The sequence below is a fragment of the Melanerpes formicivorus genome, unplaced genomic scaffold (assembly GCF_026170545.1).
Source record: "Melanerpes formicivorus ecotype bairdi unplaced genomic scaffold, bMelFor1.0.p_v2 SCAF_3, whole genome shotgun sequence".
NCBI lineage: Eukaryota > Metazoa > Chordata > Aves > Piciformes > Picidae > Melanerpes > Melanerpes formicivorus.
In genome coordinates this window covers 39,339,225-39,365,085 of record NW_027142355.1, presented here as the reverse complement: position 1 = coordinate 39,365,085, position 25,861 = coordinate 39,339,225, and the positions used below count along the sequence as shown (strand labels likewise).

The 25,861-nt window shown below is 44.1% G+C and overlaps 1 protein-coding gene across 1 annotated transcript in view; it reads left to right on the top strand.

Moving 5' to 3' along the window:
* The window catches only part of TMTC2 (transmembrane O-mannosyltransferase targeting cadherins 2), a 340,813-nt gene that overhangs the window by 218,652 nt on the left and 96,300 nt on the right, over positions 1 to 25,861 (top strand). The window contains exons 4-7 of the mRNA XM_068170528.1: positions 1,397 to 1,511; positions 15,469 to 15,554; positions 16,419 to 16,603; positions 18,801 to 18,879. Of these exons, the coding sequence (XP_068026629.1) occupies positions 1,397 to 1,511; positions 15,469 to 15,554; positions 16,419 to 16,603; positions 18,801 to 18,879 (465 nt within the window). The remainder of the gene's footprint in view (positions 1 to 1,396; positions 1,512 to 15,468; positions 15,555 to 16,418; positions 16,604 to 18,800; positions 18,880 to 25,861) is intronic.

Sequence of the window (25,861 nt, the reverse complement as noted above, 5' to 3'; positions counted from 1 at the left end):
AGACTATAATTACAATGCCAGGTAAATTAGCTTCCTAAATTGTGAATAGCGTGGGGCTGTGTTTGCTATAAAACGTTAGCTCCAGTTTCTTTTGTAAGTACACTTTTTTGTGCCACTCAACAAAAAAGGGAACATGTGTGGAGGCTTAAATATTTATTTATTTATTTATTTTTACCTCAAGTCCTTTATAGATGGGATATAAAAGCCTGTTGTATAGCACAATAAATTGTATGGAAAGGAACCACATGTGCTCCAAGGAGACAAAAAAAAATAACATGCATTTTTAGTGATCTCTGTAGTGTGTTTCTCTCCATATGACAGATTTTTAATCCTGGTTGCTTACTTTAACCATTCTTTCAACTCCTGTGCCTGTTGTCAGTTTTCATTGAATGGCTCAGGTTGGAAGGGACCTTAGAGATCATCTACTCCATCCTCCACACCTTGGGCAGGGATGCCTCTCAACTTAGCTGCTCAAGGCCTCATCTAAAATGGTTTAAAACACCCCCAGAGAGGTGGTGTCCAGAATCTCCCTAAAGCAGTCCATTCCAGAGTCTCACCACCCTTGAACTGAAGAACTTCTGCCTGAGAACCAATGTGAACCTATTCTCCCTCAGCTTAAAACCACTCCCTCTTGTCCTATTGATAGACACCCATATGGAAAGTCCCTCTGCAGCCTTTCTGTAGGACCCCTTCAGCTATTGGAAGGCAGCTCTAAGGTCCCCCCAGAGTCTTCTCTTCTCTAGGCTGAACAACCCCAGCTCCCTCAGCCTATCCTCATGGCAGAGGTGTTCCACCTTTTATAGGGCTTTGCATACCCCCAAAATACAGCATTTTAAATTAACATAATTTAAAAGGAAGATTCAGCCTTTATGTGAAATTGCAAACATCCTTAATACCACCTGAGAAACACAAGGCAATGGAGATCACTGATATGGATAAAATTCATACTACAGTGAGAGCTAGGTCAGTTAGGAAAATTTCTTTGTTTTCAGAGGTAAAAAAAAGCTTAAACTGTGAAGCTAGCTCAGTTCTGCATTTTATTTTGATTATTTTCTTTATTGTTTAGAGGTGATATACAACAACTGGTCCTTTCCTTTTTGCAATAGCAGTTTCTAAAGCACAGAGGCATATTTTGTTTGTAAGGATCCTTTTCCCACCCCAAAGCTCTATGTATGCAGAGTGTATGCAAATCACCACTATGAAATGTGAGGCTCACAGCAAGATGTGGAGATCCAGGGAAATGGGGGTGGGGAAGAAACAATTGGCCTTCGTTCCTCTTCCATAAAAAGTTTCTTTGTGGAGTTTGTCTCCCCGAGGAACTTCCTGGTACTTGGATACTCTGTCATGTGTAATTGGATTGTAGCTCTTTCTGAATGCTGTTTTCTCCTCTTGACAGCATGGGGTAACCTCGGAAATGTTCTCAAGAGCCAGAGCAAGATTGCTGAAGCTGAAAGCGCCTACAGAAATGCCTTGTACTACCGCAGCAACATGGCTGATATGCTTTATAATTTGTAAGTATGGGTGGCTGTGCTGGGCTGGGATCGGCAGTGAAACCTGCTGTGAATGGAGCCATTGATTTCCTCGCTGGAAATGGAGATGATGTTTGCCGTCGCTTTGTAGTGGTGTCTTCTGTAGTAGTACTCCTTAAACTCTGGGGTGGACAGGACACGATCATATATTCATCTATTGGGTATGGAGAAGGTAAACTTTAAAATCTTTGTGCTTTGGAGGAAGACATGCAAACACATGCTGAAGAAGGTACAAATAGATGATCTGGCAACAGTAGCACTCCATCTGTTTCTGGCTGAGCTAAAAGAGAGAGGTGTTATTTAGACTTCTTTTTAAAGTCTGGATAACACTTGGTAGGGGGAGCGGATATAAGCACTTCCCAGCATAAGCCAATACCCATTGGTTAGCTCCAGAGGTCTGAAATGTTAAAGCAAGCAAATTGCTTTTCTCCTGTGACTGACTTCAGATCAGTGTAGATTCGAGAAAGTTTAATTGCTATAATCCTGTTGTAGGTGAGTAAGAGAATAAATAGCATGGGCATCAAAATAATTATGCAGTGGAGAAAAAGATTTCCCAGCTCATTAAGGTACCAAATCATGAACAGTGAAGTTGGCATCATGCTCAGCTTCTCACTGAGGCGTGATGGTGATGAGTGCTCCAGCTGGGAGGGGGCTGATTCTCTGGGTGGCTGGGCTGGGCATCCACCTGCTCCCTGCTCAGCACTGCTCATCTTGCCAGTGCTCATCCTTCCTTCCCCTCCTGCCATCACCACTCAGTCCAAGCCTCAAGGGTGTGGCTCTGCCGTGAGACAGGCTTATCACCTCCTTGGTGCGTGAAGAGAACCAAATCCAGGTGCCTGCCATTCATTAAGTAGTAGTATGAAAATAATGTTCCCTGTGTGGCAGAAAAGTACATATGTGAGAGGAGCAATGTGCAAAAACTAAATGCTAATAAAATCATAGACAGTAAGCTTCTTTAACTAACTAACTAACTAAATAAACAATGTTTTATGTGTAAGACCAGTTGTTTATATTTGGAGCACCTCTCCTCTGAGGACAGGCTGAGAGAGCTGGGGTTGTTCAGCTTGGAGAAGAGAATGCTCCGAGGAGACCTTATTGTGGCCTTCCAGTGTCTGAAGGAGGCCTACAAGAAAGTTGGTGAGGGACTTTTTAGGGTGTTGGGTAGTGATAGGACTAGGGGGAATGGATGCAAACTACAGGAGGGGAGATTTAGATTAGACATTAGGAAGTTCCTCACCGTGAGGGTGGTGAGACACTGGAACAGGTTGCCTGGGGAGGTGGTGGAAGCCTCATCCCTGGAAGTTTTTCAGGCCAGGCTGGATGTGGCTCTGGGCAACCTGATCTAGTGTGAGGTGTCCCTGCCCAATGCAGGAGGGTTGCAACTAGATGGTCCTTGAGGTCCCTTCCAACCCAGACAATTCTGTGATTCTGAAAATGAAGCCTACAATATACTTTTATCTTATTTTTTCCTTGTTTGACAAGGAATAAGTTGTCCATTTCCTTCATTTGCTTACACTTCAACATAATGCCAACTCAAAATAATTGAGTGGTGGAATTTCCAATCCAAAATATGCATCTTGTTTTAATCATCCTGCAATGGCACACATACATGAGTGCACTTCCTCTTTTATTTGCCTGTTAGGCAGTGGAAAGTGTTAAAGCATATTTTGGAGACGAAACTCCTTCTGCTCACATGTAAAAAAAGAAGTGCTGAGCCCAGCAGAAGATTGTGGGAAAAGGTGGTGAGGCTGATAACACCTACATTCCTCATATGCCATTCATTTTGGGGGTGAAAATCACAGCTGTTCTCTTTTTTTAGTTATTTTTGTATGCCTGTACAGTACTTTTGTCTCTTACTCTCAGTGTCATGGAGGGAAACCAAAGTTAATACCGGGGGAACAGGAAGGAGGTTGGGCCATACAGGCAGGGATATATAAGATGTGAGATTTCAGTAGTTGTGCAGTTTTCAGAACAAGCTGGTAATCTTCCAGCTCCCCACCAATACACAAAATCTATGCCTACAAACCATCACATCGGCCACAACAACCCCATGCAGAGCTACAGGCTGGGGTTAGAGTGGCTGAGAGCAGCCAGGCAGAGAGGGACCTGGGGGTGCTGGTTGATGGTAGGCTGAACATGAGCCAGCAGTGTGCCCAGGCGGCCAGGAGGGCCAATGGCATCCTGGCCTACATCAGGAACAGTGTGGCCAGCAGGAGCAGGGAGGTCATTCTGCCCCTGTGCACTGCACTGGTTAGGCCACACCTTGAGTCCTGTGTCCAGTTCTGGGCCCCTCAGTTTAGGAAGGAGGTTGACTTGCTGGAACGAGTCCAGAGAAGGGCAACAAAGTTGGTGAGGGGTTTGGAACACAGCCCTATGAGGAAAGACTGAGGGAGCTGGGGCTGCTTAGCCTGGAGAGGAGGAGACTCAGGGGTGACCTTATTGCTCTCTACAACTACCTGAAGGGGGGTTGTAGACAGGCAGAGGTTGGTCTCTTCTCCCAGGCAGCCAGCACCAGAACAAGAGGACACAGTCTTAGGCTGTGCCAGGGGAAGTTCAGGCTGGAGGTCAGGAGGAAGTTTTACACAGAGAGAGTGATTGCCCATTGGAATGGGCTGCCCAGGGAGGTGGTGGAGTCGCCATCACTGGAGGTGTTCAGGAGGAGACTTGACAGGGTGCTTGGTTGCATGGTTTAGTTGATTAGGTGGTGTTGGGTGATAGGTTGGACACAATCTTGAAGGTCTCTTCCAACCTGGTCTATTCTATTCTATTCTATTCTATTCTATTCTATTCTATTCTATTCTATTCTATTCTATTCTATTCTATTCTATCTTTTCTGTGGAACAGAAAAATTTCTGCAATTCTGCTGAATTTCTCTACAAGGAATTGAACTGAAATGCTGTTTGGAATATGTAGGCTGTGAAGCTGGTTTTAGTGGTACAGTTTTGTTTTCTGATTTACCCCTTATGGCTCTGAGTTGCAGCTGATTTTGCCTCTTAGGCCAATGCAAACTGCATTTGTTCAGATTACATAATTACAGAATCTCCATTAGAAGGTTTGTCTGACTCTGAACACAGGATTTCCCATGTTGTTCGAATGTGGCAGTTCTGTAACCTTAAACAAATCCCTAAACTTTCAGCAACATCAGAAACATTTTTTTTATTATTACTTTTATATCAAAAACCAAAGGGGTGGGGGGGTGGGGGAGTAAAAGCTTTACCTAACATTAATACTGCATTGGTGGTCCATCACAACTGTAGGTATGGGTTAAAATGAATGTGTGCTGTTGACGTTTTCCCCAGTCCAAATAACAAGAGGTGTTTAAGAGGAGGCTGGATGAGGCACTTGGTGCCATGGTTTAGCTGATTAGATGGTGTTGCATGATAGGTTGGACTCTATGATCGTGAAGGTCTTTTCCAACCTGGTTTATTCTATCCTAAGTACAAGTGAAACTTGTGCTTGGTTTATGCCTTAAGCTAGCTTGTGACATAGCCTCTCATGAAGATGTGGAGAAAAGAAGTCTCCAAGGTGACCTAATTGTGGCCTTCCAGTATCTGAAGGGGGCCTACAAGAAGGCTGGGGAAGGACTTCTCAGGATCTCAGGTAGTGATAGGACTAGGGGGAATGGAATGAAGCTGGTGGTGGGGAGATTCAGACTGGACATGAGGAAGAAGTTCTTTACCATGAGAGTGGTGAAGCCCTGGAATGGGTTATCCAGGGAGGTGGTTGAGGCCCTGTCCCTGGAGGTGTTTAAGCCCAGGATGGATGAGGCTCTGGCCAGGTTGATCTAGTGTGAGGTGTCCCTGCCCATGGCAGGGGGGTTGGAACTAGATGATCCTTGTGGTCCCTTCCAACCCTGACTGATACTATGATACTAAGATATGATCTGTGGACTACAGTTTATGAAACCTGATGTCAGACTTCAATTCTTGTTTAGGACCTTGTCTTCTGAAGCTCCCATGAAAACCTTGGAGAGGTTCCTAGCAACTCTGAAAATATTTGAGATTTTCATAGCAATTTCAGTGCAGAAAGGACTTCAGTTGTTGTCTTACACTGCAAATGAAGAATGTATTACAATATGACTTTAATAAGGTAGATTGAACTTCAGAAATGCATAGAAAGCAGCTTCCTATAAATAACTTCTCTGACATCTTGCTTGCAATTACTGCACTGCAGGTGATTTTTATAAATAAATCTCAAAGCCAACTTCCCAAAGCTGTGGAGCTCTGCTGATTTCAGCTAGATTTCACTGGGCTGCTAATCAGCATAAAGTGAATTTCTCTCTGTGTTATTTTGTGGTTTGTTTTGGGGTTTTTTTTCAAATGAGAAATCCATGTATTTGATTCTGTGAAGTGTCTCCCCCTCTACTCAGCTCTGGTGAGACCCCACCTGGAGTACTGTGTCCAGTTCTGGAGCCCCTATTACAAGAGGGATGTGGAGGTGCTGGAAGGTGTCCAGAGAAGGGCCACGAGGATGAGCAGAGGGCTGGAGCACCTCTCCTATGAGGGCAGACTGAAGGAGTTGGGGCTGTTCAGTCTGCAGAAGAGAAGGCTCCGAGGTGACCTAATTGTGGCCTTCCAGTATCTGAAGGAGGCCTACAGGAAGGCTGGGGAAGGACTTCTCAGGATCTCAGGTAGTGATAGGACTAGGGGGAATGGAATGAAGCTGGAGGTGGGGAGATTCAGGCTGGACATGAGGAGGAAGTTCTTCACCATGAAAGTGGTGAAACCCTGGAATGGGTTGTCCAGGGAGGTGGTTGGGGCCCCATCCCTGGAGGTGTTTAAGCCCAGGCTGGATGAGGCTCTGGCCAGGCTGATCTAGTGTGGGGTGTCCCTGCCCATGGCAGGGGGGTTGGAACTAGATGATCCTTGTGGTCCCTTCCAACCCTGACTGATACTATGATACTTAGTACCAAGGACAGAGCTATAGATCAACACTAGTCCTTCCAAACTAGACAACAATCAGCAGATTAAAAGCAAAGTCTTTTGGGATTATTTTGTCTTTTCAGTTCTTATTTCCTTGTGGTTGTTACCTGAAGCTCATGAAGGTGTTTTTGGTATTGTTTCAAATTGCTGCTAACTAATGCCTAAAGTAAAAATAGCTTATCAGTCAAAAGATTTTTATTTAGGTCTAGCTGGGCTTAAAGGATTTTTTTAGCTGTATCAGTAATCTCCATTGCCTTGAGTTTCTCAGGTTGTATTCAGGATTTATGCAATTTCACATAGATGCTGAATCTTCCTTTTAAATTATATTAATTTAAAATGTTGTATTTTGGGGGTATGCAATGCCCCATAAAAGATGGAACACTTCTGCCATGAGGATAGGCTGAGGGAGCTGGGGTTGTTCAGAGAGGAGAGGAGAGGAGAGGAGAGGAAACTCGAGGAGAGGAGAGGAGACTCGAGGAGAGGAGACTCGAGGAGAGGAGACTCGAGGAGAGGAGACTCGAGGAGAGGAGACTCGAGGAGAGGAGAGGAGAGGAGACTCGAGGAGAGGAGAGGAGAGGAGACTCGAGGAGAGGAGACTCGAGGAGAGGAGAGGAGAGGAGAGGAGAGGAGAGGAGAGGAGAGGAGAGGAGAGGAGAGGAGAGGAGAGGAGAGGAGAGGAGAGGAGAGGAGACTCGAGGAGAGGAGAGGAGACTCGAGGAGAGGAGACTCGAGGAGAGGAGACTCGAGGAGAGGAGAGGAGAGGAGACTCGAGGAGACTCGAGGAGAGGAGACTCGAGGAGAGGAGACTCGAGGAGAGGAGACTCGAGGAGAGGAGAGGAGACTCGAGGAGAGGAGACTCGAGGAGAGGAGACTCGAGGAGAGGAGACTCGAGGAGAGGAGACTCGAGGAGAGGAGACTCGAGGAGAGGAGACTCGAGGAGAGGAGAGGAGAGGAGAGGAGAGGAGAGGAGAGGAGAGGAGAGGAGAGGAGAGGAGAGGAGAGGAGAGGAGAGGAGAGGAGAGGAGAGGAGAGGAGAGGAGAGGAGAAGAGCTTCCTTCCAATAGCTGAAGGAATCCTAAAGGAAGGCTGCAGAGAGACTTTCCATAAGGGTGTCTAACAATAGGACCAGAGGGAGTGGTTTTAAGCTGAGGGAGAGAAGGTTCAGAGTGGTTCTCAGGAAGAAGTGCTTCAGTATAAGGGTGGTGAGACTCTGGAATGGCCTGCCTTAGGGAGATTGTGGACACCTCCTCCCTGGGGGTGTTTTAAACCATGTTAGATGAGGCCTTGAGCAGCCAAGTCGAGAGGCATCCCTGCCCAAGGTGGGGAGGATGGAGTAGATGATCTCTAAGGTCCCTTCCAACCTGAGCCATTCAATGATTCTGTGAATTTCTACCAAGCAGCCATCCCCTTTCTTCTCTCCCAAAAGACCTCATTTTGCCTTTAGCGATAGTGGGCTGAAGTACAAGTTTATCTTTCTAGTAATTTAATTTCTTTGCATAATTTCAAAGCATGAATGGCCATAAAATTTACTGGGGCAAACTTAGGCTATTAAGTCAAGAATGGGTGACTATTTCAGTTTTCTCTTAGGTGAAGTCTTCAAAACTTTAGTTCTATAAAGCCTGGGATTGCAGAATTGGTTTACACACAAAGTTTAACTACTTATCCTTGGATAAAAAAATCAATATGAGCAAAGGTTTAACTCGTCTGTCTCTGTTACCACACATAACATGAAATGGTGTCCTCTCTTGTCTTGTAAAGGTGCTAGCATCAAAATTTCCTTTGTTGAGCTCTCAAAGATGGAAAGCACTAAAAGCAGGCTAACCCACAGACTTAATGTTGCTATGTGTTTGAACCTGCCCCAGATGAAGTTGCTGCACCACTTCACATAGTGAGAAATGAGTCAAGGTTATGGTCCCTCTTTCTTGATAGCTCAGAAGTTTCTATAGTGCAGGATTTTGAATTAAATAGCACAGAGGATTTCTCTTCTGCTATGTAATTGATTTTTTGAATCTTTTTTTTCTCTCAGCTGTGAATGCTAACTAGTCACAAACCTGTCAGGAAGTAATCTCTGCATTGCCAGCTATTTACTCCTCTGTGTCTTACTGCACCCAAAGATGTGTTGGTAAAATCTTGCTGTATTGTGAGAGCAGCTCTTGAGGTAGTACCCAAAGGTCACTTAGGTGACTGATGGTGTCCAGCAGTGCAGATATCTAATCTGGAACTCTTTGTAAGGCCTATGTGAAGATATTTTTGTAAGTAAGACTGAGACTTGAAACATATTCAGTGACCTAGCGATTCAATTACCTCTGTCAATATTTGAAGTTTTGATGATTTATGCTCCTTACAGAAGCTTTCTCCATTTTATAAAATTATGAAACTCAATCTTTGTTGACTTCTGGGGCATGCCACAGGGAATAGATGTCTCATTTGAGACATCACACACACAGAATGGTCGGGGTCGGAAGGGACCTCCAGAGATCATTGAGTCCCAACACCCCTGCCGAAGTAGGATCACCCAGACAGGCCACACAAGAGCACATACAGACAGGTTTTGAAAGTCTCCAGAGCAGGATATTCCACAACCTTTTTGGGCCAGTGTCCAAAGGATGGAGAAAGACAGGAGCAATAAAGACGGGAGCAATGCCACTCATCATCCATATGGTTGCCTTTTCTCCCTCTGTCAAAGAAACAAGGGTTGGAAGAGTTGATGCGGTGTTGAAATGGTAGTTCTAACCTAACTGCCCCAGTAACAGTACATAAACCAGGACTGCATTTGCTGACCAGCATGCTTCCATTTGCAAAGCTCTTCCCTAGAGCTGAGACAACATGGCAGAGTTTTGTCTGTGCTGTTTGGGGGTGATTGTTCGGGTTTGATTTTTCTTGCTAACTCATGGGGTTATGGATGGCTGTTCCCAGAGAGCACTACAGAGGGAATGACCATCCTATGTTAGTGCCTACTGGGGATGTTTAGGTTCTTTGTGATTGAAAGAAAAAAGGAGAATTTATGTTCCATTTACATATTTGCTAGTGGGATGTTATTGGGAAACATTAAACATGTTGCTTGTTTGTGCTGTTCCTTAATGATTAGCTTTCTTGTTAATGAAACCTAATTGTAGTCTCTTACAGAAGGTTAGTACTCATTTGGTTGAGTAGCTAAATGGATTACTTAAAGCAAAACAAAACAAAACAACCTTAATTAAGGACCATACTTAATGGTTTAATGTACTGCTGTAGCATCCATACCTGTCTTTCTACCCAGTGGTTTTGCAAATGACAGCAAAAGAGTTGCCATAGGCAAAGTGCTTCCTCTGCAGCCGTGTGGCTAGAGACACATTTGTGTGGGGAATAAAAGAAGATTTTCTTCATTTTCTTTCTTTCTTTGCCAGTGTAGCATTTGGGTTAATATAGATCTTTGTAGGTAATCCCACCTGAGATGAATGGGATGAATGGAGGCATTGGCAGACTTCAGTCATGGCAAAATAATAGCTAACAGGCCCTGTGTTATCAACAGTAAACAAAATTAATTAAACTGTGCATTTTACCTGGCTTAAAAAAGGTTATAAATAATTAATTTAACATCCATGTTTACCTTGACAGCAGTTATGGTTCCCATGTATTGTGCTTCATCTGTTTTTGCAAGCTTTAGACACAGAGAGGCTTGTTTTGTAAGTAGACAAACTGGCTTTAATAGGACTACAACGGAGTTGTTGATCAAACAAGATAGGTAGAAGTTGGCAGCTGAATGAATTCAGGCTGGTTGCAAAGAACTGGAGGGGAAAATGTTTTCCTGCACACATTTAAATGAGCAATTTCTATGCTTGACTTCTATATAGCCAGAACTTGCTTCTCACTTTTTTCTTCTTATTAGACAAACAGGATGCTGAAATGCTTCCTAAGTCACAGGGTGAAGTTCACTATTCTTGCAAGCATCCAGCACATATCCTCCATTTCATAGATAGAATAGAATCATAGAATCAATAAGGTTGGAAGAGACCTCAAAGATCATCAAGTCCAACCTGTCACCACAGACCTCATGACTACTAAACCATGGCACCAAGTGCCACGTCCAGTCCCCTCCGGGGATGGTGACTCCACCACCTCCCTGGGCAGCCCATTCCAAAGGCTACCAACTCTTTGTGAAGAACTTTCTCCTCACCTCAAGTTTAAACTTCCCCTGGTGCAGCTTGAGACTGTGTCCTCTTGTTCTGGTGCTGGTTGCCTGGGAGAAGAGACCAACCCCCTCCTGGCTACAACTAGTAGTTGTAGACAGAAATAATGCACACTCTATAGTAAAATTAGCTAGAAGCAGTGCAGGCAACTTCCTTCCAACCTAAACCACTCTATGAACCTATGAATTATCAAAATGGTGCTACATAGAATGTTACATAGAATGTTACATAGAATGTTACATGGAATAAACCTTCAAGATCATCGTGTCCAACCCATCAACCAATCCCAGTCCAACCCACCTAAACAACCAACCCATGGCACCAAGCACCCCATCAAGTCTCCTGAACACCTCCAATGATGGTGACTCCACCACCTCCTTGGACAGCCCATTCCAATGGGCAATCACTCTTTCTGTATAGAACTTCTTCCTAACATCCAATCTAAACCTCCCCTGGCGCAGCCTGAGACTGTGTCCTCTTGTTCTGGTACTGGCTGCCTGGGAGAGGAGACCAACATCCACCTGGCTACAACCTCCCTTCAGGTAGTTGTAGAGTGTAATAAGGTCACCCCTGAGTATCCTCTTCTCCAGGCTAAGCAACCCCAGCTCCCTTAGTCTCTCCTCATAGGGCTGTGTTCCAAGCTCCTCACCAACTTCATTGCTCTTCTCTGGACTCGTTCCAGCAAGGCAACCTCCTTCCTAAACTGAGCTGCTAAACAAACATGTTCTAAGAACTTCAAGAAGGTCCTGGGTTTTGATTATTACAGCCAAAGTCTTCCTCTGCCTCTGTCAATGCTCCTCTGTTCTGTAGTGAGTCAGCTTATTTCTTGCATGCTTAGGTTGCTATGGTGATTATGGGTCTGTTGGTTCCAAGGTTAGTACCACAACTTTTTGTGTTCAACCATGGTCAGTTTGCTTGAAGGATATTCTGCATTTTTCTAGTTGAATTGGCATAAACCCCTTTTATTTCAAGTATCCTTAGAAAGTTGCTTCACTTTTAGTGATTCCAAGTTTTAATTTTGAGTATCTTTGATTGAAATTCTCTAGCTGGAATATAAAAATGATAAGATAGATATAGATAAGACATAGGAAGTGCATCAAACTTTGCTGTCATGGCTTTGGCCTCCATTCTGAAAAGATGGAGGCTGCAAAGTCAACTCCAATGAAAATGGAGGCATTTCTGTGGCAAAATATCCTACACTTCACCACTTTCTGAAGCAGAAAGAAAAGATACAATCAGTCTTCCAGCTGAAGTGTGCTGAAGTGTTGTTGATATAACTGAACGGACTGCAACAGTAAATATGTTCAACCTCTCAGCTTCTTTGGGAAGAACCTCAGGTCCTGAAAGGAGCCTTTGGGTGGTGTTTGTCCTAATGACCTCTTTGTAGGCATGTGGTGGAGGGCAATGCACCCTTCAGATATTCCTCACTTGACTCTGTCAGTTTGCTTCAGGTGAAATATTTTCAGGGGCAGCCATTTTTCAGAGGCACCCATGGGACTTGCTGCCTGAACTGAATGTTGCTGGAGTGGCTGGAAAGAGCCTGGAGAATGAGATCCCTGCTCTGCACCCAGGGCCTTTCCCTTGGGCTGCTATTCCTTCACTGACTCTGCTGTCTCCACTGATCAGGTTCACTAATTTAGCAATGTAATATCAAAGCTGAACTGCACTGTTGTTCAGAATCCTGTGTCTGCCTCTCAGATGTAACACTTGAAGTTGATTTTTGTCTTGGAAATGTCTTAGATGCTGTGAATGCAGCAATGGAAAGAAGAATATAGGGCCTGAAGAATTGCAGATTTTCTTGATCTAATTCTGAAATAAACAGAACTTTGTCATTTCATCCAGGGGCTTATTGTATATTTTGCTCAAAAGGCAAATATTTATAGGAAAGTGGTGGTGTTTTATTTGTGTAAACTGGAGACAGAAGCAAATATTACTGCTTGTTTATATTCCTTCTGTGTTGTGAACAACACAGTAGAGCTGTGGAAGTAATAGTGAGCAATAATGCAGTTAGGTGCCTGAAGACTGGAAGAAAGCCAATGTCACTCCAGTCCTCAAAAAGGGCAAGAAGGAAGACCCAGGTAACTACAGACCAGTCAGCCTCACCTCCATCCCTGAAAAGAGGATGAAGCAGCTCATTCTGGAGGTCATCCCTAACCACAGGGAAGAAAAGAAGGTTGTCAGGAGTAGCCAACATGGATTGACCAATCCATAGCCTTCTACGAAACCATGACCAAACAGGTAGATGAAGGAAGAGCAGTGGATGTCATATACCTCGGCTTCAGTAAGGCTTTTGATGGTGTCTCCCATAACATCCTCATAGAAAAGCTCAGGAAATGAGGGTCCAAACACTGCCAAAGCAGGATCACATAGGGTAGTCCACACAGGAATGCATCCAGGTGGGTTTTGAAAGTCTTCAGAGAAGGAGACTCCACAACCTCTCTGGGCAGCCCGTTCCAGTGCTCTGTCACCCTCACTGTAAAGAAGTTTCACCTTCTGTGTTCAATCATGAACCTCTTGATTCTTGTCTTATTAGTGCATACCACTGACACCCACCCCTCAGATATTTATACACATTGATGAGGTGCCCTCTCAGTCTTCTCAAGACTAAACAGCCCCAGAGATTTCAGTCTCTCTTTATAGGGGAGATGCTCAAGTCCCCTAATCATCCTCATGGATCTCTGTTGGATTCTATCCTGCAGGTCTCTGTCTCTCTTGAACTGGGGAGCCCAAAACTGGACACAGTATTGCAGGTGTGGTCTCAGCAGGGCAGAGTAGAGGGGGAGAAGAACCTCCCTAGATCTGGACCTAGAACTGGACACAGGACTCAAGGTGTGGCCTAACCAGTGCAGTGTACAGGGGCAGAATGACCTCCCTGCTCCTGCTGGCCACACTGTGCCTGATACAGACCACGATGCCATTGGCCTTTTTGGCCACCTGGGCACAGTGCAGGTTCATGTTCATCCTACTGTCAACCAGTACCCCCAGGTCCCTCTCTGCCTGGCTGCTCTCCAGCCACTCTGACCCCAGCCTGTAGCACTGCCTGGGGTTGTTGTGGCCAATGTATAGAACCCGGCACTTGGATGTGTTCAATCTCATGCCCTTGGATTCAAGCATTTGTTTAATCATGCAGTTATGAGCTCATGTCAGTAATATCCAGACCAGTTAATTCTCATAAATTTGTGACTTGTGGAAATTGTAATACACAAGGATGGTCTTCTTAAAAAAGGCTTTAGTTAAAGGCTGAGGATTATTAAACTGACTGAGAACTGGGAGTCTTTGGCATCATTTGTGATATCTATTAGTGAAGTAAATTTCTTTGGAGCAGAAAGAAGACAGGAAAAAATTTGAATTGATGTAGATTCTTAGCTGTGAAGTGAATAATCTATTAAAATTACTCAACAAGGGGACTGTGTTATGTGGCTAACTTTATTGGGTGTTAGGAAAGGATGTGCTTATTTCAAGTCAAGAAAAGATGACAGACCAAACATGCGTATTTACACATAAATCCACCATGCTCCATCAGCTTTAGAAAGTCTCAGAGTCTATGAATTTCACAACTGAATAAAAATATCTGATTTTCAAGGAGGCCAAAAATAATGCATTTAGCATCTGCTTTGTTAAAGCCATATGGATGCACCTGATGTCTATGAAAGAATCCTGGTTTTGCACAGAATAATTTGCCCACTACAGAATCACAGAACATTATAGGTTGGAAGGGACCTCAAAAGATCTTCAACCCCCCTTGCCAGAGAAGGATCACCTAGAATAGGTCACACAAGAACACATCCAGGCAGGTTTTGAATGTCTTCAGAGAAGAAGACTCCACAACCTCTCTGGGGAGTCTGGTCCAGTGCTTTCTCACTCTCACAGTGAAAAGGTTTTTCCTTATGCTCACATGGAGTGTGTCCAGAGAAAGGCCACGAGGATGATCAGAGGGCTGGAGTGCCTCTCCTGTGAGGACAGACTGAGAAAGTTGGGGCTGTTCAATTTGCAAAAGAGAAAGCTCTGAGCAGACTTTACTGTGGCCCTCCAGTATCTGAAGGACATGTACAAGAAAGCCAGTGAGGGACTTCTTAGGGGGTCAGGTAATGATAGGACCAGGGGACATGGAGCAAAACTGGAAGTGGGTAGATTCAGATTGGATGTTAGGAGGTGTTCAAGAGGGGACTGGATGTGGCACTTGGTGCCATGCTTTAGTCATGAAGTCTGTGGTGACAGATTGGGCTTGATGATCTTTGAGGTCTCTTCCAGCCTTGGTGATTCTGTGATTCTGTGAAGTTCTTCACCATGAGGGTGGTGAGAGACTGGAAGAGGTTGCCTGGGGAGGTGGTGGAAGCCCCATCCCCGGAAGTTTTTAAGGCCAGGCTGGATGTGGCTCTGGGCAACCTGTTCTAGCAGAAAGTGTGCCTGCCCAATGCAGGGGGGTTGGAACTAGATGATCCTTGTGGTCCCTTCCAACCCTGACAGCTCTGTGATTCTGTGAACCTGCTCTGTTCAAGTTTGCACCCATTGCCCCTTGTCCCATCATTGGACATCACTAAAAAGAGCCTGGCTCCATCCTCCTTACACTCATCCTTCCCACTGCTATAAACATGAATGAAGTCATCCCTCAGTCTCTTCTTTTCCAAGCCAAAGAGACCCAGCTCCCTCATAAGGGACCGCTTTCAGCACCGTTGCGCCTCTGTGCTGGACTCTTTGGAGCAGTTCCCTTGTTAGTACCATGTGGAGTTGTTACATCTCTTGAACACCAGTCAGCTCATAGTTTTGTTTTCAGTATTTATTTTGAACTTACCCTTTGCAGTAACCTCCCTCTCTCTCCCTCTTTATTTTTTCCCTTTACTTTTGCAGAGGATTACTACTTCAGGAAAACAGCAGGTTTTCAGAGGCGTTGCATTACTATAAACTGGCAATTGGTAGCAGACCCACACTTGCTTGTAAGTATTTCAGCTCTACAGCTTTGCGTAGTATTTACTCTACAGTGTTTTAAATGAAATGTTCCTCCTCTTTCCTAGCAGTTTGTTTACTTATTTATTTATTTCCTGCAGTTTTTCATTCTGAGTGTAAAAGGTGAAATTCTGCACTTTGCAGTTGAAAACAAGTGTTTATTAGCCAACAACTCTGTTTAATGTGGTGCAGAGAAGAAACAGATGAGTTTACACTGGGCAAGGCGGCTTCTGATCTGGGATCATGTGCCATTAACTACTACCCAAATTTTTTAGGCTCCTGTTTTCTGTTTCTGGCAGTGACAGAAGCAGGGCCTTTCTGTTACAGCTAGTACCTGATTTTTATGGCATGTGGTGTGAGTGAATAATCCAAATATTTTTGAAGTCCTTTCATGTTTCCATTCTTGCCTTGGGGAAATGAGAAATAATTTATAGGATTAATTTCAGCCAGCAGTTGGTTCCACAATTTAGTGGGCCCTTTTAGATTTCTTTTTGTAGCTTTGGTATTAAATTTCCTCTATGTGTACATACACACACATACATGTATCAGTTTATGTGGAAATATATGTATGTGTTACATTTCAGACAGTGATGCTATATGCTTGATACAGTCCTATAAGAGGAAAAAAATGGAGCACCCTTTTTAACCAGTGTTCTCTTCCCACCTTCCTCACTCATGATGGCCTGCTTCTCCTTTCCTTGTCTCTGAACTATTATCTCATATATTCCTCACTAATAATTGATCTATATTATATAAAAGCTAAATTAAGTAACAGATTACTCTGAGGTAAAACAAAGATTAGGTAGAACATAGTGGAACCCCATTAAAAGATAACATTCTTTCCCTCTCTGCAGCTGCCTATTTAAATACTGGTATCATCCTGATGAACCAAGGGAAGACAGAGGAAGCCAGGAGGACTTTCCTGAAGTGTTCAGAGATCCCTGATGAAAATCTAAAAGATCCTCATGCTCATAAAAGCTCTGTTACCAGCTGCCTTTATAATTTAGGAAAACTTTTTCATGAACAAGGTCACTATGAGGTAAGACTCCATATTTGTCTACAGTGTCATGATAAAACCTTCATACATAAATAATACCTTTTGTCTCCAACCAGACTTAAAAAAGTACAAGAGGGCAAATTGACTGAATCAAGATTAGCATTCTCTACAGAGAGTATTTACCATCTACAGCCAGAGGTGTGACAATGTCAGTTAGCAGTGTGATGTTCTGATGTCAGAATCAACATTGTGTCCAGTTCTGGGCCCCTCAGTTTAGGAAGGAGGTTGACTTGCTGGAACGAGTCCAGAGAAGGGCAACAAAGTTGGTGAGGGGTTTGGAACACAAGGTGAGGGGTTTGGAAAGACTGAGGGATCTGGGATTGCTTAGCCTGGAGAAGAGGAGACTCAGGCGTGACCTTATTGCTGTCTACAACTACCTGAAGGGAGGTTGTAGACAGGTGGATGATGGTCTCTTCTCCCAGGCAGCCAGTACCAGAACAAGAGGACACAGTCTCAGGCTGCACCAGGGGAGGTTTAGGCTGGATGTTAGGAAGAAGTTCTATACAGAGAGAGTGATTGCCCATTGGAATGGGCTGCCCAAGGAGGTGGTGGAGTCGCCGTCATTGGAGGTGTTCAGGAGGAGACTTGATGGGTTGCTTGGTGCCATGGTTTAGTTGTGTAGGTGGGTTGGATTGGTTGATGGGTTGGACATGATGATGATCTTGAAGGTCTCTTCCAACCTGGTTTATTCTATGTAGTTCTATGTAATTAACAATGGTCAGCTTTGGTATGTGTTAATTCATTGGGTTTGGCTTTGTCTCCCTGGGTGGTATGCAAAGGATATGGCCTGATTACAGACCAGCTGACCTAAAAGTCTACTGGCTTTTCAATTTAAAATAGAACAAGTCCATCCTTAGTTGGAAAAAAAAAGAAAGCAAAAAAAGTTATGTTTGGGTTTGGCTTTTCAAAAGTAAGATCTGACTCTAAGGAGGATCTGGATATTCTTGGTGTAACTGTAAGCTGCACTCAAGCCATCCCAATCTCATTGCATAATATCATAGTATCATAGAATCATTCAGGGTTGGAAGGGACCACAAGGATCATGTAGTTCCAACCCCCCTGCCATGGGCAGGGACACCCCACACTAGATCAGGCTGGCCAGAGCCTCATCCAGCCTGCTCTTAAACACCTCCAGGGACAGGGCTTCGACCACCTCCCTGGACAACCCATTCCAGGGCTTCACCACATTTATGTGTGCAGATGTGACTGTTGTGATTTCTCTTTTTCCCTGATGAAATTACTGAACCTGGGCATTCACTTGAAGTTTGACCTTTAGCAGAATGTGAAAGTCATTCTCCCTTTGCATTGCCAGGAGTTACACATGGTTTTCAATCATACACCTCTCCCTTTCTCTGACAGTTACCTCAGGAGTTTAAGTTTAAGCATGCACAAACTCTATGGATTCTCTGTCATCTGTCTGCTGAATCCAGCTCTACCAGGTGGCAGTGACTAATTAGTTAAAACAGTTACAGGCAGCTAATACATCCATAAAGATAAGAGAACAGCAGCATGTTATCTGCAAGACTGATAGGGTTCGAGCACAGTACCTGGGAGGTGCAAGGGATCTTAACAATGTAATTCATCAGATTTCTGCCTGGTGGTCATTGCAGTCTGACCCAGACTTGGTTTGATCATACACTTGGGGTTATTTTCAAGCATATTTCAGCCTTTACAAGCTTCAGTGGGTTGATGTAGAAAATGCTGCAGAGGTAACCGACTGACCAGTAAGCATCCTCAGTGCTGAGTGAGTCATCAAGCGATTTAAGGCGCAGCATATTCGTGAAGGGAATCCAATTTTGAGCACTGTTGACATTGTAGACCATCTCTTTCTGTGGAGCATGCTTCAGCTCTGAGGATTATGTTTTGTTATTACTTGGCAGTAAAAAATGATTTCTTTATTTTTAGGTCACTTACTCTATCTCAGCTGTCAGACAGTGCTTTGTCTTCCCTGAATTTGGTAAACCTCTTTAAAAGGAGAAATGTGAACTTTCTGAGATATTTTTGATATATTTTCTTTCTCTCTGCACCTTTCATCTGGGGAAGAAAGACAATTTAGTTTTACTTCATATTTGAAAGACTGGGGAAGGAAGATGGTTTGATTTATACTTTGTGAGTGAAAGGCTGCTTTGGAAATTGGTGCCTTACTAATGATTTCTCCCACTTGTCTGTTTCTTTTCAGGATGCCCTTGCGGTTTACAAAGAAGCAATACAGAAAATGCCAAGGCAGTTTGCACCACAGAGTTTATACAACATGATGGGTAAGTGCATTGTGAGTGCTTTAAAAAGGTACTTGAGGCAGGGTAAAACAAGAGAGCTTAGCCAGGCAGCTGGTGCTCAAACGAATTATCTGATAAAACCCAAAATAATTGTCATCAGTAGATGACAGCCCAACCAGTTGCAAAGCTTAAATGCCAACAAGAGCAGTACTGGATGAGGCATAACAAATGATGGGGCTGATAGAATAGAATAGAATAGAATAGACCAGACCAGGTTGGAAGAAACCTTCAAGATCATCACATCCAACCTATCATCCAACATCACCTAATCAATTAAACCATACAACCAAGCACCCCATCAAGTCTCCTCCTGAACACCTCCAATGATGGTGACTCCACCACCTCCCCAGGCAGCCCATTCCAATGGGCAATCACTCTCTCTCTGAAGAATTTCTTCCTAACATCCAGTCTAAACCTCCCCTGGTGCAGCTTGTGACTGTGTCCTCTTGTTCTGGTGCTGGTTGCCTGGGAGCAGAAGACCAGCCCTCGCCTGTCTACAACCTCCCCTCAGGCAGAGGGAGCAATAAGGTCTCCCCTGAGCTTCCTCTTCTCCAGTCTAAGCAACCCCAGCTCCCTCAGCCTCTCCTCATAGGGCTTGTGTTCCAAACCCCTCACCAACTTTGTTGCCCTTCTCTGGACACATTTCAGCAAGTCAACATCTTTCCTAAACTGAGGGGCCCAGAACTGGACACAGGACTCAAAAGTGTGGCCTAACCAGTGCTGAGTACAGGGGCACAATGACCTCCCTGCTCCTGCCCAGTAGACTCTGAACTGCTGTCTGGTACAGAAAAGGATGTAAGATGCCTTTAAAATAGTTCAATGTAAAGCATTTAAAAATGTAGAGAGAGACAATGAAGATCAAGAGGAAGCATCTGGACATTTGTGGCTTTTTTCTCCCTTCCCCGTGCCTAAAATACAGGAGAATGTATTGGTTGATAGAAATTGTTTTGATACAGGTGTTGAAAGGAGGCACAACACACTACTTATTTAGGAAAAGCATCTTAGCTCCTTACAAGTGCTGGGGCATAGGAGAAAAATATTCTCAAATGTAATTGTAACAGATGCTGCACGTTTGCAAATGCTGTATTGAGTATTTCTGATGTCACAGTGACAAAGTGTCTCATGTCAATAATGGTATAAACACTTCCTTAACAGCTCATGGAGTTCAGCAGACAAATTGCTTCTGCCTGGATGCTGACCTTTAGTAGATTAATGCAAATGAGTAAGATCCCTGAAATGCACAAGCTGATTATTGCCTTCATAAGGAGTCTTAGCTGAACTAGGCTTTTATCAGTCTTAATTATCAGCATTTGATGGGATTACCAACGGTCACCACTCCGTGAATTAAGCCTCTGTTTACTCTCTGTGTCCTATAGTGATTGTTGGAGTGCTGCAGGGCCTCAGCAAACCCTCCAAAGTTTGACTGCCTTCCTTAGTGCTGATACACATTTCTGCATTCTGATAAAATTGCTTCTCAGAAGTATAGAAAATGGAAAAAGCAAACCAGTGTTGTTTCTAGCATTTAGGCTGGGTGTTAGGAAGAAATTCTTCACAGGAGTGATTGGCCATTGGAATGGGCTGCCCAGGGAGGTGGTGGAGTCACCATCACTGGAGGTGTTCAGGAAGAGACTGGATGAGGCACTTGGTATTGTGGTTTAATTGATTGGATGGTGCTGGGTGGTAGGTTGGACTTGATGATCTTGGAAGTCTTTTCCAACCTGGTGAATTCTGTGGTTCTGGTTACAGTATCACAGTATCACAGTATCACTTAGTTTGGAAAGGACCTCGAGGATCATCGAGTCCAACCTATCAACACAGACCCCATGACTAGACCATGGCACCAAGTGCCACGTCCAATCTCCCCTTGAACGCCTCCAGGGTCGATGACTCAACCACCTCCCTGGGCAACCCGTTCCAATGACGAATGACTCGCTCGGTGAAGAACTTCCTCCTCACCTTGAGTCTAAACCTCGCCTGGCGCAGCTTGAGACTGTGTCCCCTTGTTCTGGTGCTGGTTGCCTGGGAGAAGAGGCCAACCCCTTCCTGGGTACAACCACCTTTCAGGTAGTTGTAGAGGGCAATGAGGTCACCCCTGAGCCTCCTCTTCTCCAGGCTAAACAATCCCAGCTCCCTCAGCCTCTCCTCACAGGGCTGTGCTCAAGGCCTCTCCCCAGCCTTGTTGCCCTTCTCTGGACACGCTCAAGTGTTTCGATGTCCTTCTTAAACTGAGGGGCCCAGAACTGGACACAGTACTCAAGGTTGTTCCATCACAAAGCAGGCCTGTGCCACCCTTTTTCTTTTTCCATGAATAGGTGCTCCCTTAAGAACCACCATGGCCTGCAAGATTCTTTAGCTTTTCACTTCTTTTGTCCATTGGTTAGTTTTTCAAGTTCAGGAGGCCTTTCTCAGCTTCCTTTATAAACACAGTGTACGATGTCCAATTTCACTCTGTTCCTGGGATTTGCATTTATTAACTCACAAAGCAAAAGTGAACACAGAGACCAGCTCAGTCTTTTGCCTGGGCTTGGCTTCTATTTCCTTTAGGCAGATGCTGACACATCATGGATGCCCTAATGGCCTAACAAGTTGGGGTCAGCTAAGACTACCTTAGCCCCTTTCAGCCTGTTGCAAAGAGAACAGGCTATTAGGGAGCCCTGGAAAGTGCAACTTATCATTAATGCAGCTTATATTTGTATTTTGGTTGCTGTTGTGATGACAACTGTTGCAGGGAAACCAAAACTTCCCCCTCACTAGTTGCTGAGGGGTGGCCTGTTGGCTGTTCTGCAAAGGCAATCCAAGAGGTTGCATAAAGAGTTGGGTAGTGACTTGAATGCAGTGCAGTGATACTAACAGCCAGGCTTCTCTCTTCATAGCATGGAAAGAAAAAAGATACCTCTGGGGAGTAATTAAGCCCATCTGATTTTAGATTATACAGGTTATGTCCTGGAAGCATATTTCACAGAATCACAGAATCCTAGAATCAACCAGGTTGGAGGAGACCTCCCAGATCATCAAGTCCAATCAATCACCCAACCCTAGCTAATCAACTGGACCATGGCACTGGGTGCCTCATCCAGTCTCTTTTTAAACATCTCCAGGGACATTGATCCCACCACCTTCCTGGGCAGCCCATTCCAATGGGCAATCTCTTTCTGTGAAGAATTTCTTTCTAAGATCATGCCTAAACTTCCACCTGCACAGCTTGAGCCTGTGTCCTCTTGTTCTGTCACTGGTTGCCTGGGAGAAGAGACCAACCCCACCTGGCTGCAAGCACCCTTCAGGTAGTTGTAGACAGCAATGAGGTCTCCCCCGAGGTGTCTCCTTCTGCTTCTCCTGTAAAAGGAGCTGTGGTGACTAGCTGAGAGTTGCTGACTTGAGCTGGGTGAGATAAATCCTAAACACCTATTCAGTCATCTCCTTGAATCAGGTGTGACAGCAGAGCAAGGCAACTGCATCCATTATCAGAAGCTCATCCACTACATAGCTCATACCATGTTGTTGAGCATCAGAGGGCTGACTGGATGGTTTATTTCTGTTTTGATGTTCAAGATAGAATTATGAACACATTCATTCTAACTCTTCCATCATTGCATAACTTGTCTGCCTATTTTTCACCTTTAAGAGGTACACTGGAGGACCTGAAATATGCCAGTCCTGGCTTGCACACCTGGAACCGCATCAATCTGACTCTTGAGCTGTGCCCACTCACCATGTGCTCATTGCTGGGGGACAAGGGGGAAGAAACAGGGCTGCTTCCCTTCTGCTCAGGAAGGAAGGGTCCTTCCCTGTTTCTCTACATGTGGAAATAGTCTTCATGGCTTATTATGAAATCCAAAAATAGTTGCACTTTGAGGATTATCTGCTGAAGTTGTCATTGTGATTATTGTATTCTAAGTCTCTGGCAATCACTCTGTTTGATTTAGTGGCACATATATTGCCACATAGTGGTATGTGATGTAAGAAACTCTAATTTTTAATGATTATTCAGTCATATCATTGACGATTTTCTCAAGGCTTTTGTCCCTGTATGGTGGACTGGACATTAGGAAAATGTTTTTCAGGCCAAGAGTGGTCAGGAATTGGAATGGGCTGCCCAGGGAGGTGGTTAAGTCACCAACCCTCAATGTGTTTAAAGGTGGCTTGGATGTGGTGCTTGGGGATATGGTTTAGGGGGTGAACCTTATAGAGGAGGGTTATGGGTTGTACTTGACGATCCTGAGGGTCTTTTCCAACATGAATGTTTCTGTGATCCTGTGTACATGACATACTCAAAAGAGAATAAACAGGAGACAAACAGTTTAAACTGAATTAGGATTTGAACTCCAGCATTTGGAGTGTGGTAGGGTAGCATTAACACTCCAGCAGTGTTAAGCCTTTACACCACCTGCTTTCCCTGTTTGTGCTGCACTTCTTTTCCTTGTACTTGCTCCTATTGGCCTTTTGCTGTGACAGGCTCAATGACTCGCTGCTCTGGGCTGCCAGTCTGCCTCACTGAGCCTCAGTCTTTAAGCCTAAGCAGCTTGCTTCTTGAAGGTAGAAGTTGAGCCTTAAGAAGCAAAGCCCTTCATTTGACATTGCATTTTGTGCATGCTACAATAGACAGGGCCAGAAGACCAGCATCAGATGTACTGTGTTTGTGCATATGAAAAGTTGCAGGGTAGATTTTGGTCTCCTGTTGCTGTGATTTATTTTGCCAGGTGTGCAACAACTCAGCTAAGGAAACCATATGTTTCTCTGGCTTGGTACCAAGAAGTAAAACCTTTTCAGATTTTTTTTTTTCCTTAAAAGAGCACAAAGCAGCTAAAAATTGAAAGCTAGAATCAAAATAATTATCCAACGAGCTGCATAGGGTTGGCTTGGTATTTATTTTCTCTCTGTCATATCTCTTTGATGTAAATTAAAAAGTAGATGCTAAGGTTACACAGATTAATTTCCTTGGCATGGCAACGTGCACTACAAAGGCCAGAGTCCAGCTCAGCTGCATTAAATAGGTAATATATTTGTTTAAAGTTTCAATTAAAACCTGGGGTCAAAAGATAAAATGGTCCCTGTGGGATCTTGAACACTTTAATGCCAATATTAGGATTGCTTAAAGATCAGCCTCTGCTCTGGATGTCTTTCGCGTCCCGTGAAATCTGATATTGTGCAGCTGATTGTATTACATTGCTTTCAAAACCACACTGGCCCACCTGCTACAGTAATTCCTGCTCCTGACAGTTAAGTGGTGTGAGGTGGACCATGGAGTTTTTGTTTTGCTTCTGAAGAGCAACAAGAAAGATGTCGGGGTGGCGTTGTTCAGGTTTCAATTGGCAACATGCTGTCAGAAAGACAAATGTCTTGATGGCAGTTCATCTCCCCTTGCCAGCTAGCCTCTGAAGGTCTGGTTTGGAATGCATTTAATGCAAAAAATTTTGATGAGAAGTGCAAGCTGGAAAACAAGCCAGCACTGCAGGAGTGAATATGAGGTGTGAATGCAGTTAATGATGCACAGATTAGAATTCAGATTTCTCCTTCCTAGTCTCCTGCCCTGCACATGGACAGAAAACAAATCATCGCAAGTGGCAGCCAGGTACAGAACAGGAATAAGGAGCCAGATTTTACATCTGCTGCAGAGGTTTGCATGATAAGTACAAAGGCTTAGCATGCAGAGAGGCTTTCTGTGCTGATGATTATAACACAACTATCACTTTATTGGGTTATGCTTTTGGGTGATGTGGCTGTTTGTATAAACCTGTTAATAATGTTAAGGCTCCTATCCCATTTGCCCTATGCTCCCATTAAATGTATTTTTATTGAGTTATTAACATTGGTTAGAACACCAAGAAACATTTTTGCTGGTGTAGTTTTGCAGTTCATGCTGTCCAAGGCTTACTGTATAAGAGCCAAAGATGATTAAGCTGTGAAATACATATCTCACGTCGTAACTTATGCAGTACGTGGTACCTGCATTTGTCTGAGCTCCAGTCATCAGGGTGCTTCCTATGGATCTCATGAAGATTTCTTACTAAATCTACATTACAAACCCTTTTTCTTTCAGAACTAGCTTGACTGGAAAAAAAATATCATTTTTCTCCTTCCATTTGTCTATTTTATTATATGTTCTATGGAAATAAGAATGGAGTCCAACCCAATGGTGCTAGGAATAAACGACTGTACTTCCTTCTCTCCACCTCCCTGCTCCCATCCTGCTACTTTAACTCTTCCCCCTCTGAGGCTTTTATAGTAGTTTATATCTGCTGTCCAAAGATGACTATAAATCTCTGGGTTGATTGTAATGTCTCTTGCTTTTCACTTTGTTTTCTTTGATGGAGTCAAGCTGGGTGTGAAGGTTATAGCATTTGATTACTGAGAGGGTAGTGAACATGGTATTTGAGAGCAGGTTCTGAGGTTTTCTTTGTTTTATCCCTCTGGATTATTCATCTATAATTTCTTGTGAAATACCTGAGTTTTCTGGGGGGGGAGGGGGGGAAGAGAAGAAAAGAGAGTCTAAGCCTGAAATGCCTTTGTGTTGTAAACATGGAGTTTTGTATTAAAAACAAACCCCACCAAACAACACAACAAAAGTAGTGAAGTTGTAACCTTTTAATACAAAAATGTGGTCCACTACTGAAATGGGACTACAGGGATCCCAGTTAGACATGATTCTAATGGCAAGTCCTTCTATTAAGAGTGTTTTAAAGAAACCTATCCTGGCATAATGTCTGTGCTTAACTGACAGAGAAAAATACCCTTTTAAAGAGAGGGACCTGGGGGTGCTGGTTGATGATAGGCTGAACATGAGCCTGAAGTGTGCCCAGGCAGCCAGGAGGGCCAATGGCATCCTGGCCTGCATCAAGAACAGTCTGGCCAGCAGGAGCAGGGAGGTCATTCTGCCCCTGTACACTGCACTGGTTAGGCCACACCTCAAGTCCTGTGTCCAGTTCTGGGCCCCTCAGTTTAGGAAGGAGGTTGACTTGCTGGAACG